Source organism: Geotrypetes seraphini, chromosome 11 (genome assembly GCF_902459505.1).
Source record: "Geotrypetes seraphini chromosome 11, aGeoSer1.1, whole genome shotgun sequence".
NCBI classification, from domain to species: Eukaryota; Metazoa; Chordata; class Amphibia; order Gymnophiona; family Dermophiidae; genus Geotrypetes; species Geotrypetes seraphini.
In genome coordinates, this window is record NC_047094.1 from 29531333 (window position 1) to 29556223 (window position 24891).

The window sequence follows — 24891 nt, forward strand, 5'->3', positions numbered from 1 at the left end:
GCTAAACAGGTTCTACGTGTGAGTTTGGATGGGCGGTCCCGTAGTAGTAGTAGAATAATTTTATGTTATCTGCAGATGTGATTACTTCACTCCTTGTCCCCATGTCCAGATCCTTTATCGACGTGTTAAACAACAAAAAAAAGGAACAAGCCTTACTTAATTAGTTTCCCCAGCAAAGCGCGTGGCTGGCGCTGATGACGTAAGTAATCATCTAGTTGCTACTGGAAACCAGACATTATAATCAAATACCGAGCCAAACGAACGCTTTACAAAGCCTTTACGATATAATGTAATTTTATTATTGAGCACACATCGTTTAGATCATTTTTTTAATTGCTTTTTTATAAAATACCAAATATTCCTTTAATCATTATTATTCGTGCTTCAGGGAATTAATTATAAGATTACTCAGTAATCTCCACTTACGTATTAGTTAAGCGCGCACGCGATTTGTATTCGCGTTTTATTAGGCATCTCGCGAGAGGGGAAGAGTTTCCCAAGTCTCCTTGCGCGCTTCCTTCTCTTCCTTTTTCCGCCATATTGCAGACCCGGTGAGTAAGTGGAGCTGGGGGTCGTCCTAGTATCCGTCTACTATCAGAGACATCCTGTGTTTCTGCTTGCGAGTACCTGGCGGAAACCAATCTGCAGCATGTGCTGCCCGGAGTTTCTTACTCTGGAGCCTTATTTCGGGATTACTGGAGGAGAAGTTTCAGGAAGAAGCTGGGACGCTTGCCGCAGCTCTCAGTCTTCCTCTCTCTGCTGGAATGTGGGCGCTAGAAGCCGCTGCCTCCTCTGATGTGTAGCCGGATGTTGAGGCCGAGGCCCGCCAGATACAATTCTGCGAGATCCTAGGAGAGAGCCCCGACAAACGGGGTGTCGGAGGTGCTCAGCCTGCGATTCAAGTGGCGCTTAGGCGGCTGAAGGCTGCTCACTGAGAGTGTCATGTGCAGCTGTGGATCGCCCTTGTTCCTGTGCAGTGCAGCCAGAGTCGTAAAATACCTGGTGAACCACTTTATACCTAGTTATGGGCATTGTGCTGGTTACACACACTTTGCTTTATACTGTTAAACCATAAGAATTGCCATGCTGGGACAGACTGAAGGTCCATCAAGTCCAGTGTCCTGTTTCCAACAGTGGCCAAACCCAGGTCCCAAGCATCTAGCAAGATCCTAAGTAGTAAAACATAAAAGCTTTGGGTTGGGCCAGATCATGCTTTTAATTGGTGACAGTTTTGAAACAGCTTCTTTGAAAGCTTTTTGTTATATTTTTTTTTCCAATGCTCTGATAAGCTATGATAATTGTTGCTAGAGATTGTGGCTGCAAAATACAGGTATTTCTGTGGCAGTCCCCATTTCCTCTATGGAATTGCTGTGGGATACTGAGGGCTGGTCACATTGGAGAAGTGGCAGCTATCCCATGTTTAGCTCAGTGTTGGGACACACTAGTATGTCTCATATAATTTGGTGTAGATAACAAGGCTGTTTCCTTAAAAAAATAAATTATATCCCACACCATCTACCATTCTGTGCGACTTAAAATTCACATACATAATAAAAACACAGTCGACTCTCAGTTATTCGTTACCCATGGGGATTGATAGATGCCAGATAACTAGTTTCTGTTTGCTTGAGAGTTACTGTAAAAATAGTTTTGTCTCCCCGTCTCACCCCCCCCCCCCCCCCCACCTTAAGCATAGTACCGGTTCTGGCTCAGCAATAGCTAAGAAGAAGGAAAGTTTAAATTAGTAATTTAAAGAGTGGGTAGGGTTGGGCAGACTGGATGTACCATTTGGTTCTTTATCTGCCGTCATCTACTATGTTACTTGTAGGTCCAGCATTTGTTCCTCCCCTCCTTTCTAACCTGGGTCAATTTCTCTCCCCTCTTCCTCCCCCCCCCACACACACACACACAAATGAGTCCAGCAGGATCCATCCATCTCCCCTCTGCTGTTCTTCACTCTGCTGGATCTTCCCTCTCTGCAGGTCTGGCTTCCTAGACCTCCCCCCTCACCCGAAGCAACTGTGGCAGTACCGTAAACAGACTGCATGCAGCCATCCCTGGCAGGGCTTTTCCTCTGCCACATCAGAAGTGATGTAGCATAAGGAAAGGCCCTGCCAGGGCTGGCTATGAGCAGCCTTTATATAGTGCTGCCACTGCTGCTTTGAAGAGGGGGGGTCCCTATTTCTGCTTTCCCACAACCCCCCAATAATAACTTCTGCCATCAGCCCTGACTGCAGATGTTGCTGGACTGCTGTCGCTGGGTTCTATTTGCTTTATAGTTTCTGAGTAGCATATTTACATTTTTTCTGTTGCTTCACAGTATCTGGCATTGGAGTGATTTGTGGTGTTACTGAAGTGACACCAGAATTTTATTATGTATTTGTCTTGTATGATGAGTAAGACATCTGAGACTGTGTTACATAAAGTATTTTGATATGGAATCTATAGGTAAATTCTTACAAAACTTAGTTACACAATGAAGACTTTAGGTACACTTTGTTCAGCTGTGAATTATAGTGTTCGGTGTGTCACATACATGACTTGTCTGTCACAACAGAAGAAAGGTTGAGAACCACTGCTCTAGCTGGTTGATCTAGTGATTTGAACTAGAGAATGACACGGTGGCGGTTTACCCGCGGCCACCGCATTTTAGCCGCGGGTCACCCGCCGAAAACGGGGAAGAAAACTAGCAGTCGCTGCAGCGACGGGGACAAGGCCATTCACCGCCCGCGGGGCGGTGAATGGTCTTGTCCCTGCAGTGAGGCATGAAGGATCGCGCAGTCCCTGCAGCTCACACCCGCCTGCCCAATCGATTCTAGTGTTTAGCCAGCTCTCTCCCTTCTCCTCACCTTAGTTTGTAGATTTTCTTTTTCGGCGACCCGCACGCTATCAGAGAGCCGCGCACCCGCTGCTGCTCAGTTTCGATCTTCTGCTCTGACGCAACCGGAAACAGGAAGTTGCAGCAGAGCAGAAGATTGAACACTGAGCAGCCGCGCGTGCAGGTCGCCGAAAAAGAAAACCTATAAACTAAGGTGAGGAGAAGGGAGAGAGCTGGCTAAACACTAGGATCGATTGGGCAGGCAGGTAGTGGCTGTGGGGACCGTGTGATCGCTAGTGTTCCCGGCTCAAATTGGAAGGAGGGAGTGAAAGGGAAAAGGATTCTGGGCCAAGGGGATGAAGTCGGAAAGAAAAACCCACAGCAGGAAAGAAAGGGAAGGACTGGCAGGTGAGCCAGATGCTAGAAGCAGGGGGGGGAAGAAAGAGGGAAAAAAGCTAGATGGGGTTGAAAAGAAGAGACACACTGGTATGGAAGAGGAAGATAGGGGAAATCTGGACACAGGAAGGTAACAGAAAGAGGGGAAATTATGTGCATGGGGCATAGGGACAGAGACATAAAGGGGACATGCCATGGGGATGGTATATGGACACAGGGGGGGCAATGACAGATACATAGGGGAGATATTAGAAATGGAGAAAATAGGAGCACAGAAGCGAGATGGTTTGTGGGGATGGGACCGGGACCGAGCTTGCAGGCTCCAGTGGCTTGCACAAATTACATTGTAACGGGTCATGAAAATAAGAGGAAGGAAGGTAGATAGGCCACGCGAGAGGAGCTGAAGGGTAGTAGAAAGGAACAGATGGTAAAGGAGGGAGGGAAGGGTGGTGGTGGAAAGGAATAGAACAGACATTGAAGGAGGGTGGAGAAGAACAGACCCCCAAGGGAAATGTGGAAGACAGAGTGGGAAGAAGACAGATGCCAGACTATGCGGGAGCGGAGGGAAGAAGATGGGTGCTAGACCAATTGGGGGGGGGGGTTAAGGGAGAGGCACAGTAACAGCAAATGGAAGACGCAGAGAGAAGACACACAGTGGATGGAAGGAATTCAATGAGAAGATGTGGAAAGCAGAAACCAGACAACAAAGGTAGAAAAAAAAATTATATTTATTTATTTATTTTTTGCTTTAGGATAAAATAGTATATTAGTTGTGTTGATAAAAATTTATAAACAAAGCCCTGCCAGCTGAACATCTCTTTCTCTAGTTCAGCAGCAGGAACTTTGATTTATAAGAAAGGAATAAGCTAAATATTACAGTACTAAGGCTTATATGGATGCAGCGGGGACGGTGACGGGGCGGTGAATGGGATGGCAGTGGCGGTGACGGGGCGGTGAAAGGGATGGCGGTGACGGGGCGGTGAAGGGAACGGCGGTGATGGGGCGGTGCAGAGGATGGTGGGCCGGTGACGGGGACAGATTTTTTCCCCGTGTCATTCTCTAATTTGAACCAAGTAGATCAATGTAAAAAGTAGCAGTTAGCTCCAGAGGATGGGAGCAGAGTCCATCATGTTGCCCCTCTCCTGAAAGGGAGAGTGGTAACGTGATGGATTCTGCTCCCATCCTCTGGAACTTGTTCAAATCAGCAGTCAGACTAGGGGAGCCAGAGGAGGAAGGTGAGGTTTGAGGTACTGCCACTTGATTAAGGAAGAGGTGTGTGTTATGAGGGCTGGAATTGGAATGTGACGGAGGAGATGTATGGTTTAAACTGGTGCAAGGGGATCAGGCTGTATGCGAAAGAGGGTGGATGATTGTGTGTACGCATATATGCATAGATACCCCCACTATAAGACAATTGGGATGGGGGAAAAAGTATTTGGGTGGGATAAAGTCCATTCCTCTCTCTAGATCAGTGGTCTCAAAGTCCCTCCTTGAGGGCCGCAATCCAGTCGGGTTTTCTGGATTTCCCCAATGAATATGCATGAGATCTATGTGCATGCACTGCTTTGCATATTCATTGGGGAAATCCTGAAAACCCGACTGGATTGTGGCCCTCAAGGAGGGACTTTGAGATCCCTGCTCTAGATTCTGCCCAAGATCTTGAAATCTCTTCCTGCCCCCTGTGTATCATTCCTAGATCCCAACCCCATCTTTTCCCTTTCTCCTATTCTCCCTTATCAGAGGAACGTGTGGCTCACTGGTAGAGCTGCTGCCTTTGCACCCAGAGGTAGTGAAATCAAATCCCAGTGCTGCTCCTTGTGACTCTGAACAAGTCACTTAATCCTCCAGTGCCCTCTACTTTGAATGTCAGCTTTCAAATGCCAAAACCACAAAGAGACGGTATACAAGTTCCCATTCTCTTTCTCTCCCCTGATCTTGCTATGATAATTTTTCTCAACCCTATCTCCATCACTAGCCCTTCAGTCTCATTTCAGTAGTAAAAATTTCAACCCATACAACTCCCAGAAAAGCAAAATAATACGCTATAAGTTATTGGTAACAGTTTTTTCCATTGTATTGGGCCCAGAGAATGGAATAACCTCCCTGAGTATATTCGGCCACAGCAGAATATACAGAATTTCAAGATATTACTCAAAATATAGGGTTTGAGATTGTTTAAATGAGGAAAAGTGGAGATTGTTGATTGCAGAGTGCTTGTCACTGATGTATTTTATTGTCTAGATTGTTTAATCTCTCCACTGTAGTTCCTCTTTCATCTTTCTTCCTGTAAACCGTGCCGAGCTCCGCATTCGTGGAGATGGTGCGGTATATAAACCCAAGGTTTAGTTTAGTTTAGTTAGTTTTTATTGTTTGTTGAGATGTCTGTCATTGATGCGACCTGTTTGTTATATGTAATTTTATATTTTGTGTGTAACTCGCCCTGGATAAGGGGTGGGGATAAATAAAACAAACAAAATAAATTTTTCAGCCATAAAATAAGATTGGTAGCATAAAGTATGCTAATAGTGCACCGAATTATCAAATTCTTGGTTCGGAATCTAACCTGAGGAAGCTGAGGGCTGAGTTTAACCCTTCATAGAATATATAGGCATGAGAACAGGGAAAGGATGTTCCCATTAAGATTTGCTAGATATTTCCAAATGCTCCTGAATTAGTGTAGCATGATACTTATTTTTTTATTTCATCTATGTAATATGTAGAAATAAAACAAAAACATAAAGGAAACAAAATAATATCTTTTTATTAGACTAACAATGTAGTTAATGATTAGCTTTTGAAGGTGACCCCTTCTTCCTCAGATCATCATCTATAAAATCTGTTATGAATAGTGTACATAGTGATGAGAGAAAAGTGCTGAATTTGCTGCGTCAGAAATACACTATTTCATTTAAGATTCCCCATTGGCTTAAAAGGATGCGGAGAAATGTTATTAGAGATTGTACGAATATAGTATACTTTTCCTATTGTTCATTACATGCTGAATTAAGAATATTTAAGTAGACTTCTTTGTTGGTATAGAGTTTTTTAATCCATATAGTTAATCTGTGTGATTTTTTTTTTTTTCTTTTAACAGGCACCATGGTGCGCATGAATGTTCTCGCAGATGCTCTTAAAAGCATTAATAATGCAGAGAAACGTGGAAAACGCCAGGTTCTTATTAGGCCATGCTCAAAGGTTATTGTACGATTCCTAACTGTGATGATGAAGCATGGTAAGTATTTGTGTATACCTTGGTAAAGTAGCTTAAGTACACCTACTGTAATATCTGATGAAAGAAATGTGGAGTTGCTGGCAGAAACTTCTGTATGGGAGCAAGGAAGAAAAGAGGCAAAGGGGTACTGTAGAGAGAAACTTGTACAGGCATTACCTTTTGATTGTATTCATGATTAGCTTCTGTATGCTAGAAGGAAAACTTAATGATATGCTTTATTCTGACTGGGTGTTTGGTTTCATGGTTGCTGAAGCCTTTATTTTGTGCTGTAAACGATTGCTTTTTTTTTTTAGTTCAATATTTTTATTAAAGAACTAGTTTTTAAGCCCGTTATATTAACGGGTGCTAGAATAAATGTGTGTCTGGGTTTTTTTCTTTGTCTCTCTCTCCTTAGACGCTGTCTGTGTGTCTGTCATTTTTTCTGTCTGTGTCTCTCCCTATGTCCTTAGTGCCCTCAGTGCCTCCTTCCCATGTCCTTAGTGCCCCTTCCTATGTTCTTAGTGCCCCTAGTGCCTCCTTCCCATGTCCTTAGTACCCCTTCCTACATCCTTAGTGCCCCCAGTGCCTCCGTACTGTGTCCTTAGTGCCTCCGTACTGTGTCCTTAGTGCCTCCGTACTGTGTCCTTAGTGCCTCCGTACTGTGTCCTTAGTGCCCCCAGTGCCTCCGTACTGTGTCCTTAGTGCCCCTTCCTATGTTCTTAGTGCCCCTAGTGCCTCCTTCCCATGTCCTTAGTACCCCTTCCTACATCCTTAGTGCCCCCAGTGCCTCAGTACTGTGTCCTTAGTGCCTCCGTACTGTGTCCTTAGTGCCTCCGTACTGTGTCCTTAGTGCCTCCGTACTGTGTCCTTAGTGCCTCCGTACTGTGTCCTTAGTGCCTCCGTACTGTGTCCTTAGTGCCTCCGTACTGTGTCCTTAGTGCCTCCGTACTGTGTCCTTAGTGCCTCCGTACTGTGTCCTTAGTGCCTCCGTACTGTGTCCTTAGTGCCTCCGTACTGTGTCCTTAGTGCCTCCGTACTGTGTCCTTAGTGCCTCCGTACTGTGTCCTTAGTGCCTCCGTACTGTGTCCTTAGTGCCTCCGTACTGTGTCCTTAGTGCCTCCGTACTGTGTCCTTAGTGCCCCCGTACTGTGTCCTTAGTGCCCCCAGTGCCTCCGTACTGTGTCCTTAGTGCCCCCAGTGCCTCCGTACTGTGTCCTTAGTGCCCCCCAATGCCTCTGTACTGTGTCCTTAGTGCCTCTGTACTGTGTCTTTCGTGCCCCCCAGTGCCTCCTGTACTGTGTCTTTCGTGCCCCCCAGTGCCTCCTGTACTGTGTCTTTCGTGCCCCCCAGTGCCTCCTGTACTGTGTCTTTCGTGCCCCCCAGTGCCTCCTGTACTGTGTCTTTCGTGCCCCCCAGTGCCTCCTGTACTGTGTCTTTCGTGCCCCCCAGTGCCTCCTGTACTGTGTCCTTAGTGTCTCCAGTGCCTCCTTCCCGTGTCCTTAGTGCCCTCAGTGCATCCTATGTCCTTATTGCCCTCAGTGCCCCTTTCTATGTCCTTAGTTCCCCCAGTGCCTCCTTCCTATGTCCCCATCACTATCTTCCAGATTTTGTCCCACCCCACCCATGCTAGCCTGCCTCCCATCCCTCTGAGCAGCATGTTTCTATTTAACCCCCCCCCCCCCCCGCTCGAAGCCTGCCTGCCTCCTTCCCATCCCCCTGAGCAGCATGTTTCCATTTACCCCCACCCTCCCGCACCGACCCTACCTGGCACACCCGAAACCCCCGTTGACCCTTCCAGCCGATCCTCTCACCGCTAGACGGCCGACAAACCTCCCGGCTCCAGCAGCGTCCGAGGCACAGTAAACATGCTGCTTTGCGGCCTTCTACTGCCCTAATTTCTGCCACGTCTCTGATGATGTCATCAGGGACGCGGCAGAGGAAATCAGGCCAGTAGAAGGACGTAAAGCAGTGTGTTTACTGTGCCTCGGATGCTGCTGGAGCCGGGAGGTTTGTCGGCCGTCTAACTTACTTAGCTGCAGCCAAATCTATCTTCCATCCGCGATCCTCACGGGAGCAGCGCTCGACCCTCAGTGGCTCGAAGCCCTCCTCCCGGCAGGCGCCGCTCCGCACCGCCTTTCATGTGCTTTAGCGCGCATGCGCACTCTTGCTGGCCACAGCCTGACCGATCAGGGAACACGGTGGTAAGAGTGCACATGCGCGCTTAGCATTTTATTATATAGGATTTAGAACACAAGCATAATACTGTAAAATTGAACTAAATTCCCCCCTCCGTATTCGCGGTGGTTAGGGGCAGAGCTGGCCCACGAATATTGAAAATTTGCAATAACTTTTGGGCCGGCTCTGACCCACCCCTGCCTCCCTCCTGCCTCCAAGACCTTACTTGGTGGTCTATCAGGAACTCGCATCAGCAACTACATATATATTGTACTTAAAGTGTTATATGAAGGAAAATCAAGTGTGTATTTATAAGACCATATGAATTTTTCTGATACACTTGTAATATGCAAAACTGAATAAAGAAAAAAGAAAAAAAAAAAGGAACTCACATCAGCCATTTTCGATGACAGCTCTGCAAGGGGCAGGAGTGTAGAAAAATTGCTCCTGCCCCACATCACTGCTAGACCACCAGGCAAGGTCAATTCACTAGGGGGGGTCATAGCACAAAAAAACGCGAATATGCGATACTGCGGGTCCTGAAACCGCACATAAGGAGGGAGGAGTGTATTTCTTTTTGTCAAAATCTTTTGATAGGATGCATATTGCAGTGAACTAAGCCGCTGGATGATTTTTAAAAATGCTCATCAAAGTTTTGAATATTTCAGGGTTGTTGAGTGAATGCATCCACTCCCGTTGAGAGTTCTGTGCGATTTGATCAGACTTGTAAAATTTCCTCTACAATAGTTTTTCTGTGAACTTGGGCAGGGGTGGTAGTTTGTGAGTACCACAGTGTTTTGAAAGGGCTAAATTCTGACCCAGTTGAAGGTCAATGTTAGGTAAGCTTTGAGATTCTAGGATTCATGGTGAGAAATCAGAGGTGTAAAACTCATTATACAAGTGAGACCTAAGAAGCTATCTGCCCTGACATGAAATTATAGAGCACTTGACTATAGGAGAGGAAGCCTGTTGGTTTCATTTATAACACCAGCATGATTGAAAGCTGTAGTTCAGGAGTGTCCAACCTTTTGGCTTTCCCGGGCCGCATTGGAAGAAAAAAATTTGTCTGGGGCCGCACAAACACTAACGCTAGCTGATGAGCAAAAGAAAGGTCGAGCAGGTCCCAAATTTGCAATCACTAATATAGAAGATGTACATATCTAATAAACCTTCATTAAAGGAACACTGGAGAGGAACCCAAAAAATGCAGTAATACTCTGACTGAGTGATCCTCCACATGTGCCGTTGACAGTGGAAACCAGGTTCTCCCATTCACTTCTATTACAGCTACGGTGAGCCTCTTCAGAGCAGGGATGCTGAAGCAGCTGTCAGCAGCGCACGTGGAGGATCGCTCAATCAAGTATTACTGCATTTTGGACTCCTCTCCACAGTGTCCCTTTAAAATTGTTTTTGATATTTTTTACTTCTTTTTTTAAAAAAGTAATGTCTCCTTTAAAAACAGATATAACATACATATCTGAGGTGCAAGCCAATAGACAACCTTCACACGTTGCACATGGCACAGTATAGGCAGTCCTTGGCCTGGGTTAAGAACGGGTTCCGTTTTTTAAACCGTTCTTAAGTTGAATTTGTATGTAACTCGGATCCTAGTATTCTTCCTATCTTTGCCACCTTCTTGAGGCCCCTCTTGCATCCTTTTCCATCCATCACACTGTTCCCTCTCCACCACCACATCCAACATTACTCCCTCTCATCTCTCTCTTCCCTATGCATCTCTACCTCACTCCTCTCCCACCACCATGTCCAAAAATTCTCTCTCCCTCCCTATGCCCAACAATTATCCTCTGTCTTCATCTCCCCATGTGCACACCTCTCTTTACCTCTCTGACATCCAATTCTCCCTCATGCTCCCCTCCCTTCTTCCCTTCATTCTGTGTCACATGTTCATCCCCCCTCCCTCCTTTTTTCCATCATTTGTCCAGTATGTGCTCTCTCCCTCCCACAACCCAACACACTCCTCTCCCTCCCTCCTGTGCCTCAAGTGCATGCCTCCCTCCAGTGGGAGTTTACCTTCTGGCCGACTCCCTCCTCACTGCCACAGTCATTTCTATGCACAAAGCCACGGGCGGCGGCTCCTGTGCATGTCCTGCGGCTGAGTCAGAAGCCTTCTCTCTGACATCGAGCAACGTCAGAGGGAAGGCTTCCGGTTCAGCTGCAGGACATGCGAGGAGCCGCTGCCCGCGGCTTTCTGCAGAGAAACAACTGGCAGGAAGGAGGAGGGAGCCGGCCAGAGAAAAACCCGGAGATGGCAATGAGCAAAACGGCGCATCGCGCTTAAGCCAGTCCGCACAAAACACCTTACCAGGCTGTATGCGGGCGGTGGGTTGGACACCCCTGCTGTAGTTCAAAGATATTGTCCATAGATAGACTATGGTCTGAGGACCATTCCCAGACCTTGAGACTCTATCTGATCTACTTATTTGCAGTCTTTGTGGCTCACTGAGGCTGGAACTCCTTGGGTCTTTACTGATGAAGTTGGTTAGGTGCAGGGATGGCCTTAAGATCCTGTAGGCAAGATCCCCTCTTACCTTTCTTGTACTTGGTTATCTCGGTGCTTCTATACCACTGTAAGATAAGAGCACATCAGTGAACTGTGCAGAGAATAGGCAAGCATAGGTGCTGGCACTACAGTTATGTTAGAAGATATGAGCCAGACATAAAGGATTAAGAGAGTGGTCGTGGGATGCTCATATTTTATGTGGCAGTCAGGTTCTTTCATCAGATTCTGATTACACATAGATGTTGGTTTGTGTGATTTACTTACAAAACACAAAGGGCTATTTCTATCTTCCCTTCAAGATTCAGTACTTCCTCCTCTCCTAAAGGTATCTTATCACAAATAGATGTCAAGCCCAGGTACTGTTCCAGCATCTTTACAAATCCCAGGTACCAGGTTGCCATGGCAATTAGAAATTTGCTTCTAGCACATAGGATTTTTGTGCTCTGGTGGCTTTTTTTATTTTTATTTTTTTTGTCGTTATTAATTCTTACTATGTCTGCCAGAGTTTGAGCCACAGGATGCAAGAACTCTATTGCTTATTTTAGGAGATTTTGAGATCTCAAGACTAGTTTGTGTTACCCCGGGCTCAAACTCACAGAGCTATATGGTACAGAGAGGTGAGGCCTCTGTTTAAGTGGTAGTGAACATGTTAATGTTGGCTCAGTTGGCCTAATGAGAAATATAGAGAGTAGTGGCTTTGAGAATTGGACAGGTAGGTAGTATGGTCTAGCTGAGGTCCAATAGGCTCCTGGGGATGTAGCTGACTGGCTTGCTAGCGGAAGGATAGGGACTGTAGGGTAGCCGACTAGCTTCCCTAGAACCATAAACTTGGAAATTAGCCGTACTGAATCTCAGACTATATCCCCTCCTGCCTTCTTAGCTTTGTTGGAGATACCTGAAGGGTGCTGGGGGGAGGGTGGGTGGAACAGGGATAGCACTTAAGATTTTTGACTGGCTCCTAACTCCTAAGAAATTTTGTCAAAGCCTGAATATCACAAAATATTTTGCAGTGGAAATGTATAAATATTGTTGTCACTGTACATACATGCTGTTTTGGAATATCTGATTTGTACATAACATTCTGCCCTCCCTAAATCTTGTACTTGGTTCTCCTGTCAAGTGTTTTCACTTTAAATGTCAAAAGAAATTATCTTTATGTTACAAAATGACTTCTGCCTTTTCATTCACAGGCTACATTGGTGAATTTGAGATTATTGATGACCACAGAGCTGGAAAAATAGTCGTAAATCTCACAGGCAGACTGAACAAGGTACATCTTGGTAAAATAGTGAAATAGTTAATTTGCAACTAGGGATTTAGTTCTTGTCACTTGATGTAAGGGGAAAACTAATATTGAAAAATTACAATGCCTGGGGAATAAGTGTCACATAGAGGGTGAAAAAAAATCCCACAGACTTAATCATTAAGAATAAAAGTCATATACACTTCCCCGTCCCTATTTGCAGTTTCAACGTTCGCAGTTTTGATTATTCGCGGTTTTTCCGAAGACCTCCCGAGAATCGCTCGTTGACAGCCCGCATTTTTAAAATACGGCCCCGGGACTTGGATCGGGGCGAGAAGGGAGGCAGAGGAGGCGAGCAGCCGCCCCAGGAGCATGGACCTTACCTGGTGGTCTAGCAGTGATGCGAGGCAGGAGCGATTTTCCTACACTCCTGCCCCATGCAGAGCCGTGCTGTGAGTTCCTGTGGTCTCAAGAAATTACAACAGAGAGTTCCTGTTGTAGTCTCGTGAGACCACGGGAACTCGCAGCACAGCTCTGCACGGGGAAGGAGTGTAGGAAGATCGCTCCTGCTCCGCGTCACCACTAGACCATCAGGTAAGGGCCAGGGGTGGGTTAGAGCCGGCCCAAAAGTTATTCGTGAATTTTCCCTATTCGCCCCTAACCCCCTCGAATAGGGAGGGAGACGTGTGCAGTATTGATATATGTAAAGTGTGCTCATAGAAGCGATATGTGCTTTTAAAGGAACAACCATGAAGTAAAACTATTGGTCTGCCTTATTCTAATCACAGCACACTATTTTTGAAGTATGCCATACTTATTAGCAACATCATTTGTGACTGTTTAAAATGAAACTTTTCTTTGTGAAGGCTATAATGCCTCTCATGACATTTCAGACTTGGCCCCGACACAGACTGTGTTTCACAATTGAGGTGTTGGGGAGCCAAAGAAAAAATTCAAAAGCACGGTGTTCCTGTGAAAATGAAAAATATATGTGGTAGTGCAATCAAAAATCTGAGGCAAGCTGTTTTGCCACTGCTGCTGCCCATCTAGAGAAGCCTAACCACCGACTCTATTAATTTTTAATCTTCCTTCAAGTCAACCAACATATATATCAATGAGAAGATCTTGTATAAGTTTATCACAATAATTTATCTCAATGCACTCACAGACCTCAGTGATACCATCTGTATGCCACTAAACTTTAGATCATACAGACACAATCGGTATCCCTAATCGTCATCGGTCTCGTAATACTTTTTATATTATTTTCAATAAATATATTTAAATAGTGAAGTATTCATCTTATCTCATACTACGCGGGTGGGGGTACGCACTCCGACATAGTCTACATTTCGCCCATACGGGCTTTATCAAGGAAATCCCCCTTAGTACAAGCAGCTCATGCTCCCCGCGTTGGAGCATGAGCTGCTTGTACTAAGGGGGATTTCCTTGATAAGGCCCGTATGGGCGAAACAGACTACGTCGGAGTGCGTACCCCACCCGCGTAGTATGAGATAAGATGAGCACTTCACTATTTAAATATATTTATTGAAAATAATATAAAAAGTATTACGAGACCGATGACGATTAGGGATACCGATTGTGTCTGTATGATCTAAAGTTTAGTGGCATACAGATGGTATCACTGAGGTCTGTGAGTGCATTGAGATAAATTATTGTGATAAACTTATACAAGATCTTCTCATTGATATATATGTTGGTCATCTAGAGAAGCAGCAGTAGCGGCCCAAGGTGGCGGTGGGAGGGAGGTAGGGAAGTGCTGGTGCGCGGAAGTCCTAAATTGTTGCATGGGATCTTCAAAAGAGGTGCTTGGCCGCACAGCTTAGAGCGAACATTACAGTGGAATCACATTTGCCTTCATACAATCTAGAAGAGTCGCGCTCTGTGGTTTAGATTCGTTCTTGTTTTTATGGATTTATATACAGTAAAAATGTATATTTAGATGACTAGTGCTGTGTGTCGTAATGGTTTGTTTGTTTTTTTTTGTTTTAAATCCATTGAATTGCTTTAGAATACCTATATGTTTTCATGAAAGCACAAGGAAAGCAAATTAGAAATGATAGGAGACCGGTGTTTCAGGTAGACATGACGTTTGTATTGCTAAAGCTCTTCAGCATATATTTGTTTTTTGTTTTCTGCAGTGTGGTGTTATCAGCCCCAGATTTGATGTTCAACTCAAAGATCTAGAAAAGTGGCAAAACAACCTGTTGCCATCACGTCAGTTTGGGTAAGCCTGGTTTCTGAAACCTTCCTGCTTTGCGTTTAGTATTGTCCCATAGCATGAAGAGAGAAAGGCTTTTCTGCATGTGAATGAAATGTGTAGTGGAGTAGGACCAAAGGCTTATCTTGTTTTTACAAGGATGAGATTTTCTTAATATTTAATTTAATTTAATTCTTATATACCGCTAATAACCGTGAGGTTTCTAAGCGGTTTACAAAAATGATGCATTAAAAAGATAAAATAGATAAAAATAAATAAGATAGGTACTTGGAAATTTCCCTAACTGTCCCAAAGGCTCACAATCTAACTAAAGTACCTGAAGAAAAAATTAATGAAAAGTAAAGATAAAAATATAAAGAGAGAGATAGAGATAGAGATAAATATGAATATGAATATTCCAACAAGTAATATATAAATAACTATTTTACATCTTACAATTGAAATTATTCTAACATCAGTGAAATATCATGATACAATTATGAAGAAGGAATTTTTAGCAGACAGGGAATGTGAATACCTAGTGTGAGGAAGAAATTCAGGATAAGGTGTTGAAGTTATGTTTGCGGGAGAGTGTCTGGCTAGGACAAGAATTTCTTAAAGTGGTCTTTAGTTCTTTCCGGAAGATGCTGTAGGTCAACCTAGCGGTATCGATGAGATAGCCTAGCCATGATTGCTGTCTATCATGTTATGTTTGGTGCTATTCATTAAGGCCTGGATTCTCTATACAATGCCGATATCGGAAGCTGCTGATCGCTTGTCAGTCACGCAATGGCGCCTTATAGAGAATTGCACCTCTGGGAAAGATAGGCATCAGAAATGTAGGCCAGGGTTTTCCAGGCCTACATTTTGAATCACACCTATTTAGGCTGCCACTTCCAGCGTTAGCCATGCCTATAGTGGCATTAGGTGGCCTAAAGTGCCTATGGTTTTTTTAGGCGCCAAGAAACTCAGTTAAAAATGTTGATTAAACATTTGGGTTTTTTAAAAATTTTTTACTGAGCTTGGGTACTTTAAAAAATTGGCGCTGGTTAGAGAATCTGGGCCTAACTTTCTGAATAGCATTTCTGTTTGCATATAAGGAATTTTGAGGTGCAACAATAGCACAAGGACACATAACAAAAGTCCAAAAGGCAATATTGCTTCAATAAAGTTTTTCTTGGCTCCCAGTCAAGGGAACCCAGTGGCTACACGTCCCTTGTTGCACTTCAGTAGAATTTAGCCTCTTGATGATCCTTGAGGAGTTTTTGAGGTTCCACACCTGGAGGAATTTCCTGAAAACCCCCCCAAAAATAGTGCACATAATATTGTAAATATTCTGCATATTTGGTCAAAAATCAGAAATACATTCACTGCTTTTTAAATGATATTTAATTTTAAAAAGCAAAATGGAAACTATTCCAAAATGCAAAATTTATTTTTTGTGTAGCATTCACCTCTCTGAAAAACATGCCTGTCCACACGTTCCCAGCCTCAAACCCTTTCCCCATTCTTTTCCATCCTCAGCTTCAGTTCCATTGTGCCCTTTTCCTTGATCCCATTGTTCATGTTGGGTCTTTCATGTTTTACACCACTGCACCCATACATGCTCTCCTTCTCCAGGCTTAAACTCTGCATCATTTCTCCTTCCTGACCGGCATGGGTCACAGGCATCAGGGTAGCAATCTCTTGCTAGTTCTCTGCGCTCTCAGCTGCATTTATCTCGCTGAATTGATCATGATTGTATAGTTGCTCTTCTGTACTTGTGCTGATTGCAGCTAAAATGCTTTCCAGTGCTTTAGGCGTGTCATTCTGGACAAGCGGGTTATTGCCCCACGACCGCAAGTCATATGCAGAAGGAATCCACTGTGATCTTCCTACTTTACTGGGAGTTCTACTGCCCATGCAGTTTTTCCATTCTGCATGTGAGCCAGAAGGAGTGTTTCTGTTCTGCTCTCTACTTGGTTAATAGATTTTCTATAGCCTCATATAAACATAGTAGGAAAGCCCTCTGTACAAGGCTGCAAAAGTAAGAAATTTCTCAATCACACTTTAGCATTCCAGGCAGCTTCTTACGACAAAGAATTTCGATCATTGTTGCTTACAGCCCATTCTTATGCACATTTTAGAATGCAGTTGAAGACTTATCTCTTTTCTAAATATCTGGGTGCTTGGACTGCTGCTGTTCAATGTATTTATAAACGACCTAGAAACAGGGACGAAGTGTGAAGTTATAAAATTTGCGGATGACACCAAACTCTGCAGCAGGGTTAGAACTGCGGGGGAATGCGAAGACCTACAAAGGGACCTAAACAAACTGGAGGAGTGGGCAACTAAATGGCAAATGCGATTTAATATAGAGAAATGCAAGGTCATGCATATAGGGAAAAAGAACCCAATGTTCAGCTACAAAATGGGGGGATCGGTGCTAGGAGAAAGCAACCTTGAAAAGGACTTGGGTGTGCTGGTGGATACAACAATGAAATCAACGGCACAATGTGCAGCAGCCTCAAAGAAAGCAAATAGAATGTTGGGTATTATTAAGAAGGGTATCACAACCAGGACGAAGGAAGTCATCATGCCGCTGTATCGGGCGATGGTGCGCCCGCACCTGGAGTACTGTGTCCAGTATTGGTCACCGTACCTCAAGAAGGACATGGCGATGCTTGAGAGGGTCCAGAGAAGAGCGACGAAAATGATAAAAGGTATGGAAAACCTTTCATACGCAGACAGGTTAGAAAAGCTGGGGCTTTCTCCCTGGAAAAGCGGAGACTCAGAGGAGACATGATAGCAACTTTCAAGATCATGAAAGGCATCGAGAAGGTAGACAGGGACAGATTCTTCAGACTATTGGGGACCACAAGTACAAGGGCGCACTCGGAGAAGCTGAAAGGGGACAGGTTTAGAACCAATGCTAGGAAGTTCTTTTTCACTCAGAGGGTGGTGGACACCTGGAATGCGCTGCTGGAGGTTGTGATAGGATAGAGTACACTACGGGGTTTTAAAGAAGGATTGGATAAATTCCTGAAAGATAGGGGGATTGAGGGATACAGATAGAGGTAGAGACGGGATATAGAAAGAGTTTAGATAAAAGACCAAGGGGGATTTACGGGTTCAGACAGAGATCACCGTACAGGTGATGGGCCGCCGCGGGTGCAGACTGCTGGGCGCGATGGACCTCTGGTCTGACCCAGCAGAGGCAACTTCTTATGTTCTTAACTAATCTATTCCATTTCCTAGATTATGTTTACTGTTAATAATCTTTTGTACACCGCGTTGAACTTATGGTTATGCGGTTAATAAGCACTTTGTTGTGTTATGTTTTTTCTTATTTTATATAGTGTTTTCAGTACTTGGAGCTTTCACCTTGGTTTTAGCTCTGCCTGCATAGAGAAGAAGCAGACTGAGGTCTGCAGCTGACAGGTCAATCCCTGTTGATACCTGTTAGCCAGCCTGCACAGGTATTTTTGGAGTTCATGGAGCCATCTTCTGAGTAGCTGCTCGAGCATCATTGATGTATCAGAAGCTTGAGTGTAGGCTGTTTGGCTCCTTCCCTGCTTGGCCAGGATTAATAGCAAGCTGGCTGCATGGTCTCCGCCCCCCCCCTTTCCCGATCATGGTGAGAGAGTTTCTGGTGGGTTGAGGCTCAGTCCAGCATTGGTCTGACTGGCAGTCTGAAACCCCAAGTTTGAAGAGCGATCATGTGAGGCAGACCTGTTCTTCATTTCTTCAATTGCACTTCTGAACTGAGACAGGCATAGCATAGTGGGTAAGGCTATTATATAGCCTATGGGGAAAATCAGGGGTCTGAAATAGTGATATTTGAGGGTTTCTGGGGCAGAGCTAAAGTCCCCTCCTCCAAAACTCTTTTCCCTGTGGTTTTTGAACTTCAGGGGAACCCCCTGGGCAGTTTATAGCATGAATTCACTGGTAGCGACCATCTTGGATTTTAAACTGTCCTTTATTTAAAGCCTCCCTCTGATTCAAACCCCCTCAATTTTGCTTAAAATTGATAAGAATTGACCCCTCAGACCTTTCTACCCCCTGTATTGTGCCAGGTTTGTGTTGGATGGTCAGCAGAGGAGTGTCCTATGCTCCGGGAGAGGTGTGGAAGCCTTTGGCTCAGCCTCCTATGAGTTCTCCAGGGCTGGGGATCCACAGGAGGCTCGATCCCAGGGGAAGAGGCCCTGCCAGAGCCCTCTGAAGAATATTTGGCGAAGTGCTGATGGTTGAATTCCCTGGAGTAGGACATTTAGGGTGTCTCTGCTGGGGTCATTGAGACCCCTCTGTGCATGGCTTCACCCTGAATTTTGTGAGCTTGATGTGGAACGCTCATATTAAACTGCTGGGGTACCCCATGCAGGTGTGACACCATGTGCAGACAAGGACCCAGAGCTGGACCAGAATGTTCAGTCTGATGGTGACTGGGAGCATGGAAAGCCCAATTCCATGCCTTTATTGTCCCAGGAAACAGTTTCCCTGGCAGAGTCTTGTTCTCTGCATGATACCAGTGGACAAGAATCAGTGGTGACCCTGGATCAGGGGAAAAACCCTATGGTGTGGAGGCTGTTAAAGGCATCGGCGTGCCAGGTATAATAGCTGCACGAATTGCAGCTAGACTTTCTGCTAGCCTCCTTGGCACAGTGTTCAGTTATGAGTGGCTCATTCACGCCAACCACATTCTTTCCCTCACACCTTGACATTAAGAAGCTGGTCATTGACCACTGGGAGTCTTCAGAGGGGTCCCTGAGAGTGGCCAAGACTAAGTCCAAGCTTTACCCTATGGCTCCAGATTTTCAACAGTTGTTTGTTCAGCCGAAGGTGGATTTGCTGGTAGCACAGGTCACCAGTGGACTTCCTTGCCCAGTGAAAGAGGTGTGATGTTGAAGGATACTCAGGGCCACAAGGTTGACAAGGTTCTTAAGAGGTATTTGGAATTAAAGTGGCAGCCGCAGCTTCCTTTATGGTAACACCTTTAACACCTAAGTAGCAGCAAGACCAGCTGCCTATAATAGGAGCCCTTGCCCCGATCCAGCCAGGCATGTGAGCTCCTCCCCCTATATCCCGTTTAAGAGATCAATCTACCTGCTTTAAATATCAGCAGCAGTAGAAAAACAACTGCTTTTACATACAAGCAGCAGCGAGACCTACCGCAACCACCAAGAGCCCACAGACCCGATCCTGCCAGGAGTGTGAACTCCTCCCCCTGCAGTCCATTGGAGAGATCAATCTGCCTGCTTTTAAATATCAGCAGCAGTGGAGATCAACTGCTTTTACACCTAAGCAGCAACGAAACCAGCCACAACCACCGAGAGCACACAGACACGATCCTATCAAGAGTGTGAACTCTTCCCCCCCTGCAATCCGCTAAGAAGATCGACTGTCGGCTCCGGGCGGCTTTCCCGCAGAGGAGAGAATCCTGCATTCACCGTGGGCCTCATCTGGGGCAGCCTCCTTGGAGCGGCTGAGGCATGGGCAGTGTGTCTGGGAGGGAATGCATGGATGGGAGAACATCGCAGGGAAGGAGACATAGGCATCCTGGGACTGTCGGCCAAGTCTCTTCCCTGAAGAAGCCCTTTCTGGAAACGTCAATCGCTCCTCCTAAACTTACTTGCTCCACTTCATCACTGACGCTGAAACCGTGGATTGAAGACAAAGTTTTATTTTATTTTTCTTTCCAGCTTATGATTTATCTTTAATCTTATCTATTGTTTTGCCTTTTGTCTTTGTTTTGTTCTATTTCTATCATTTAAATTTCTCCAGAATTCTACTGTGCAACGGCTCCCCCTTCTGCTTCTATTCCTTTCTCTCCTCTCTTCTACCTTCCAAAGTATTTAGATCAATGCTGTCTTGTTAAAATGTTTATTTTATTTTTCCTCTAACTCTACTTTTCACTTCTCTATTATCCTCCAGGTACTTTAGTTAGATTGTGAGCCTTCGGGACAGTAAGGGAATTTTTCAAGTACCTTTCTTATTTCTAATCTTAATGTATATTTTCTGTAAACCGCTTAGAACCTAACGGATGTAGCGGTATATAAGAAATAAATTACATTACATTACATTACATGCTTGACACACTCGGCTATCTCTGGTCCTGGCCTTGGAAGAAGACGAGGGCCTTCAAATGATCCTTTCAGGTGTGAATTATATAGCAAATGCTCTGTATAATATAAGAGTCATGAACAAGGTGTCAGCCTATTCTATCTCTACCCGATGGTTGCTCTGGATCAGACAGTGGGCATGAAACTCAGTTTCTAAGGCCACTCTCAGCAGGCTTCTCTTCAAAGGGCAGATGCTATTTGGAAAGGGCCTGGATGACCTGATGAGCCAGTGTTATAGATCATCATCCTAAGGCCTTGTCGACAGCAGACCCTGAGTGGCTTGGAGCTCGGTACACAGGACTTTTCGAGGCTCTCGAAGATTCCATTCTTATGTGGGAGGCCAAGCGATGGAGAGGTTCTTTCAGGGCTCCTCTCCAGCGTCTAAGAAAGTACAGTGATGCCAGGTCAGCGGCTGCACCCTCAGATAGGGGACAGGCTATCAGCTTACTGGATGGTCTGGGCACAGATAAGTGCAGATCGTTGAGATTCTGGAGGTTATTTGAGAAGGTTAGAAGATAAAAGTTCTGCACCCCCCCTTCCACACCTCTTTGCAGATTCCCTGGCTGGCAAGCTGGAGAGAGCATTTTGTCCGGGCATTGGTGCAAAGGCTCCTAGATCTACATGCCATAGCACCAGTTCTGAAGACTCGGGCTCAGGCAGATACTCCATATACTTCATAATGCCAAAGAAAGGCTCAGATGACTGAAGGCCAAAAGTCAGTCAATGCTGTACTGAAAGTACCAAGCTTCTGCATGGAGACCTTTTGGTCATTGCGGCAGTGGTATCTGGGGAATTTCTTGCCTTCCTCGAGACCTATCTCTGTGTTCCTATTTTTCCAGCTTCCAGGAGGTACTTGCAGTTCCATGGACTGAAGCAGCATTTCTAATTCCCCACTGTCCCCTTTGGCCTTGCCAAGGCACCTCGTACATTACCAAGGTGATGGTGGTGGTAGCAGTGCACTTGCGCTTGCGCAAAGCAGGGATTCAAGTACATCCATATTTGGACAATTGGCTAATTAGGGACCAGTCCAAGGAAGAGGGTGAACTGGCAGTCTCGAGAGTGGTCCAACTCCTGTAGGACTTAGGATGGATAGTCAATTTCAAGAAGATTCACTAGGAGCTGACACAACACTTGGAATACCTAGGAATTCTGTTCGACATGGCTGTAGGCCAGGTTTTTCTTCCAAAGCCACGCAAACAGGGGCTCCAGAAGTAGATTGCAAACCTGCTACTGAGACTAGCTCCAGAGCCATGGCATTATCTGCAGGTCCTAGGTCGATGGTAGCAGCCATAAAGGTGTGGTTCTTTGGACCAGGGCGCACATATGAGACTCCTTCAAAACTCTTTCCTATTCTGCTGGTCTCAGACACAATTACCCCATGGAGATCTGTAGACCAGCTGGTCTTTACTCTTTATACCTTTACCACATTCTAAAAGGATGCCGCCTTTGGGTCCTCAGTATTAAAGTCAGGCTCAGTAGACCCACTCTAGACTCAGGGGACTGCTTTGGTACCTCCCTAGCGTTCTGGACTACTAGACACATTGCACTAGATAAAAAGGTTAGGTTCTTAACCTCGATGATCTTCTTTCGTGTAGATGTCTAGTAGTCCTGAAGTCCTGCCCTGTGAGTGGACTTCACCTGGCCTTTGGTCTTAATTTTAGTCTGTCTATGAATAATATGTCTCTCAGCTAAGCTGAGTTTCTGCTTAGCAGAACAAGCTCCTTAAGTGTTAGTGTCGGTTGCACACAGTTTTGTATAATTGTGATATTGTTATACTTGTTTCAGAACAGAACAGAAGTATAGTGTTGGTTAGTTTTCCCCGTTGCTGTCCTTCTGGTCATGTCCTCCATTATAGTGGTTCTTGATTGCTTTTGTACAAACTGAGGGGACAGGAGCAAGCTAAGTGGTAAGGAGGTGGAGTTGAAAGATGAGTGATGTGATACTCTGCAAGCAACTTGTGGGTTCAGATGTATAACCCTAGCATTCAGGACTACTAGACACATCTACAAGAAAGAAGATTATCTAGGTAAGAACATAATCTTTCTTTCTGCACCTCAGGTAAGTGCTCTGCTGCTTAGTTGAGCAGAATTTCTCCCCGCCCCGAAGTGATCATTTTGACAATATGATTGTGTTTAAGAAAATGGCTTATAAAGATGCCTTGGGCAATATCATCCACGTTGAAAGTCCACAATGAGCAATACCTTGTGTGGGCTAAGGTTTAAAATTTTAAAATGAATGAATTGATGTTTGGCTAGGATAAGAAAGTCTTCTCAAGTGTAATCTATTTCACAATGTAAAATGTGAATTACTTCTACTACAGAAAGGCGTGTTTGATTGAAATGTAAATAAGCAGAGTGATAAAAGGAAGCAAAATTGGGTTTGGATTTTAAATACCCCAAAGTTGTTTCTTTGCAACTTTGATTATTAAAGAAAGTGAGACACCTTTTTAAAGAATTTTTAGTCTAGAGGAGGAGTGTGTGGTGCAGTGGTTGGATCTACAGCCTCAGCACCCTGGGGTTGTGGGTTCAAACCCCGCGCTGCTCCTTGTGATCCTGGGCAAGTCACTCAGTCCTCCATAGCCCCAGGTATGTTAGCTAGATTGTGAGCCCACCGGGACAGATAGGGAAAATGCTTGAGTACCTGATTGTAAAAACCACTTAGATAACCTTGACAGGCGGTATATAAAATCCTAATAAACTTGAAACTTCTTTTCATTTCTGTTTAGAATAGCACTTGTGTAGTGATTGAATTTGTCCATCTCTCTGGTGGCACTACTTCTACTGGTGTGCACTTTTTAGTGGTGTCCCCCACTCGTATTGAACCTGCCTATAAAAAGACTAGTAAAGGTTTCACTGAACTGTCATGATATTTGTCCTTGAAATTTTTTTACTCATCCTAGTTCTTTGTACTACTCTAGCAGAACACCTTGTACATTCTGTTCATTGAGTTGCACAGTGAACTTTTTTTGTTGTTGTTTAAATCTTCTTTTCTTTACAGGTACATCGTGCTAACCACTTCAGCTGGCATCATGGACCATGAAGAAGCTAGGCGAAAACACACAGGAGGCAAAATCCTGGGATTCTTTTTCTAAACATGTAAAACAGGCAGGCCAATAAAATTTCAAATAGACGTTGTGTGTTTGTGTTGATATTATCCCATTTATTTTGAGGAAAGGTTGCCAACTACTTGTGGATTCATAAAATGATTGCTTTCCTTTTATATAGGTGCTTCAGTCACACACCTTTCTGTTTGGTTTTTTCCTCTGATGCTTCCCTATTGTTGCAGCCTATTGAATGAGAAGGGCTGTGCTATTAAGGGTTAGCTAATTGGGAGTGACAGTGGCTTTTGTTTGGTTCTGTAGATAAGTCATTATCGTTTATTCTAAATATAATAGCTCCTCCAGGTAAGTTGCTTTTCAACTTTTCAACTTTTTATGACATTCAGATGTTATGCTTTGTTTGCCAAGTTGCAATGCAGGATCCCAAACTGACTGTGTAGTTCCTATGATTTACTTTCCATTTAGCTATGGGTAAAAAAATCTTTTACCCGAATCACCAATTGCTTGCCACAACTGGCAGGCAGGACACCTCACTTGGGGAGTCTCTTGACTAGTGTAACTTTAACCTCATGCTATTACCCACTTCAGTGAATGCAGTAATGATATACACGAGCAAATGGGAGCCTTCGTCTAGTTGGCATCAATTTTGAGAGCTCAACAGGGAATGAGGAAGTAGGGATTGTTTTGGCCCCTTACACTTATTGGATAGGGAGGATTCTAGGCTTGAGTGCTACCAATAGAGGCAGTCGACATCTATGCAGTGCGGAGACCCTCCAGCCACAGCCCCAATTTTAGTGTGCCGCAGCGTGGAAAAGTTTGCAAGAGACACTGGTCTAAAGCTTTCTGCAAATCTAGGTACACTGCATCAACTGGCTCACCTTTATCCACATGTTTAGTCACACCTTCAAAGAAATACAGATTAGTGAGGCAAGACCTTTCTTGGCTGAACCTATGCTGACTCTCCCATTAAATCATGTTTGTCTATGTCACATGATTTACAATTTTATTTTTTATAATTGTTTCCACTAGGCTTGTTTGTCAGGGAGAATCCCAGCATTCCTCCCTGTTATGTTTTTCTCTCTAGGGCTGTCCATCTGCTTTGTTATGAACTGAGGAGACGCAGCATGACCCGGTGTGAGGGAGGCAGGCT

General features: G+C 44.7%; 1 protein-coding gene across 2 annotated transcripts; it reads left to right on the forward strand.

The window, feature by feature from the left end:
- The first annotated feature begins 400 nt into the window (after nucleotides 1-400).
- On the forward strand, nucleotides 401-23817 carry RPS15A (ribosomal protein S15a). Of its 2 annotated transcripts, none has more exons than XM_033914835.1 (5): nucleotides 401-551; nucleotides 6309-6446; nucleotides 12312-12391; nucleotides 14527-14612; nucleotides 23681-23817. In XM_033914835.1, the coding sequence occupies exons 2-5, from the start codon at nucleotides 6314-6316 to the stop codon at nucleotides 23772-23774; spliced, it is 393 nt and encodes a 130-aa protein (XP_033770726.1). In that variant the 5' UTR covers nucleotides 401-551; nucleotides 6309-6313; the 3' UTR covers nucleotides 23775-23817. The 2 variants fall into 2 exon arrangements, with proteins under 2 accessions (XP_033770726.1, XP_033770727.1); XM_033914836.1 differs by lacking the exon at nucleotides 401-551 and adding an exon at nucleotides 984-1002.
- The last annotated feature ends 1074 nt before the right edge of the window (nucleotides 23818-24891 follow it).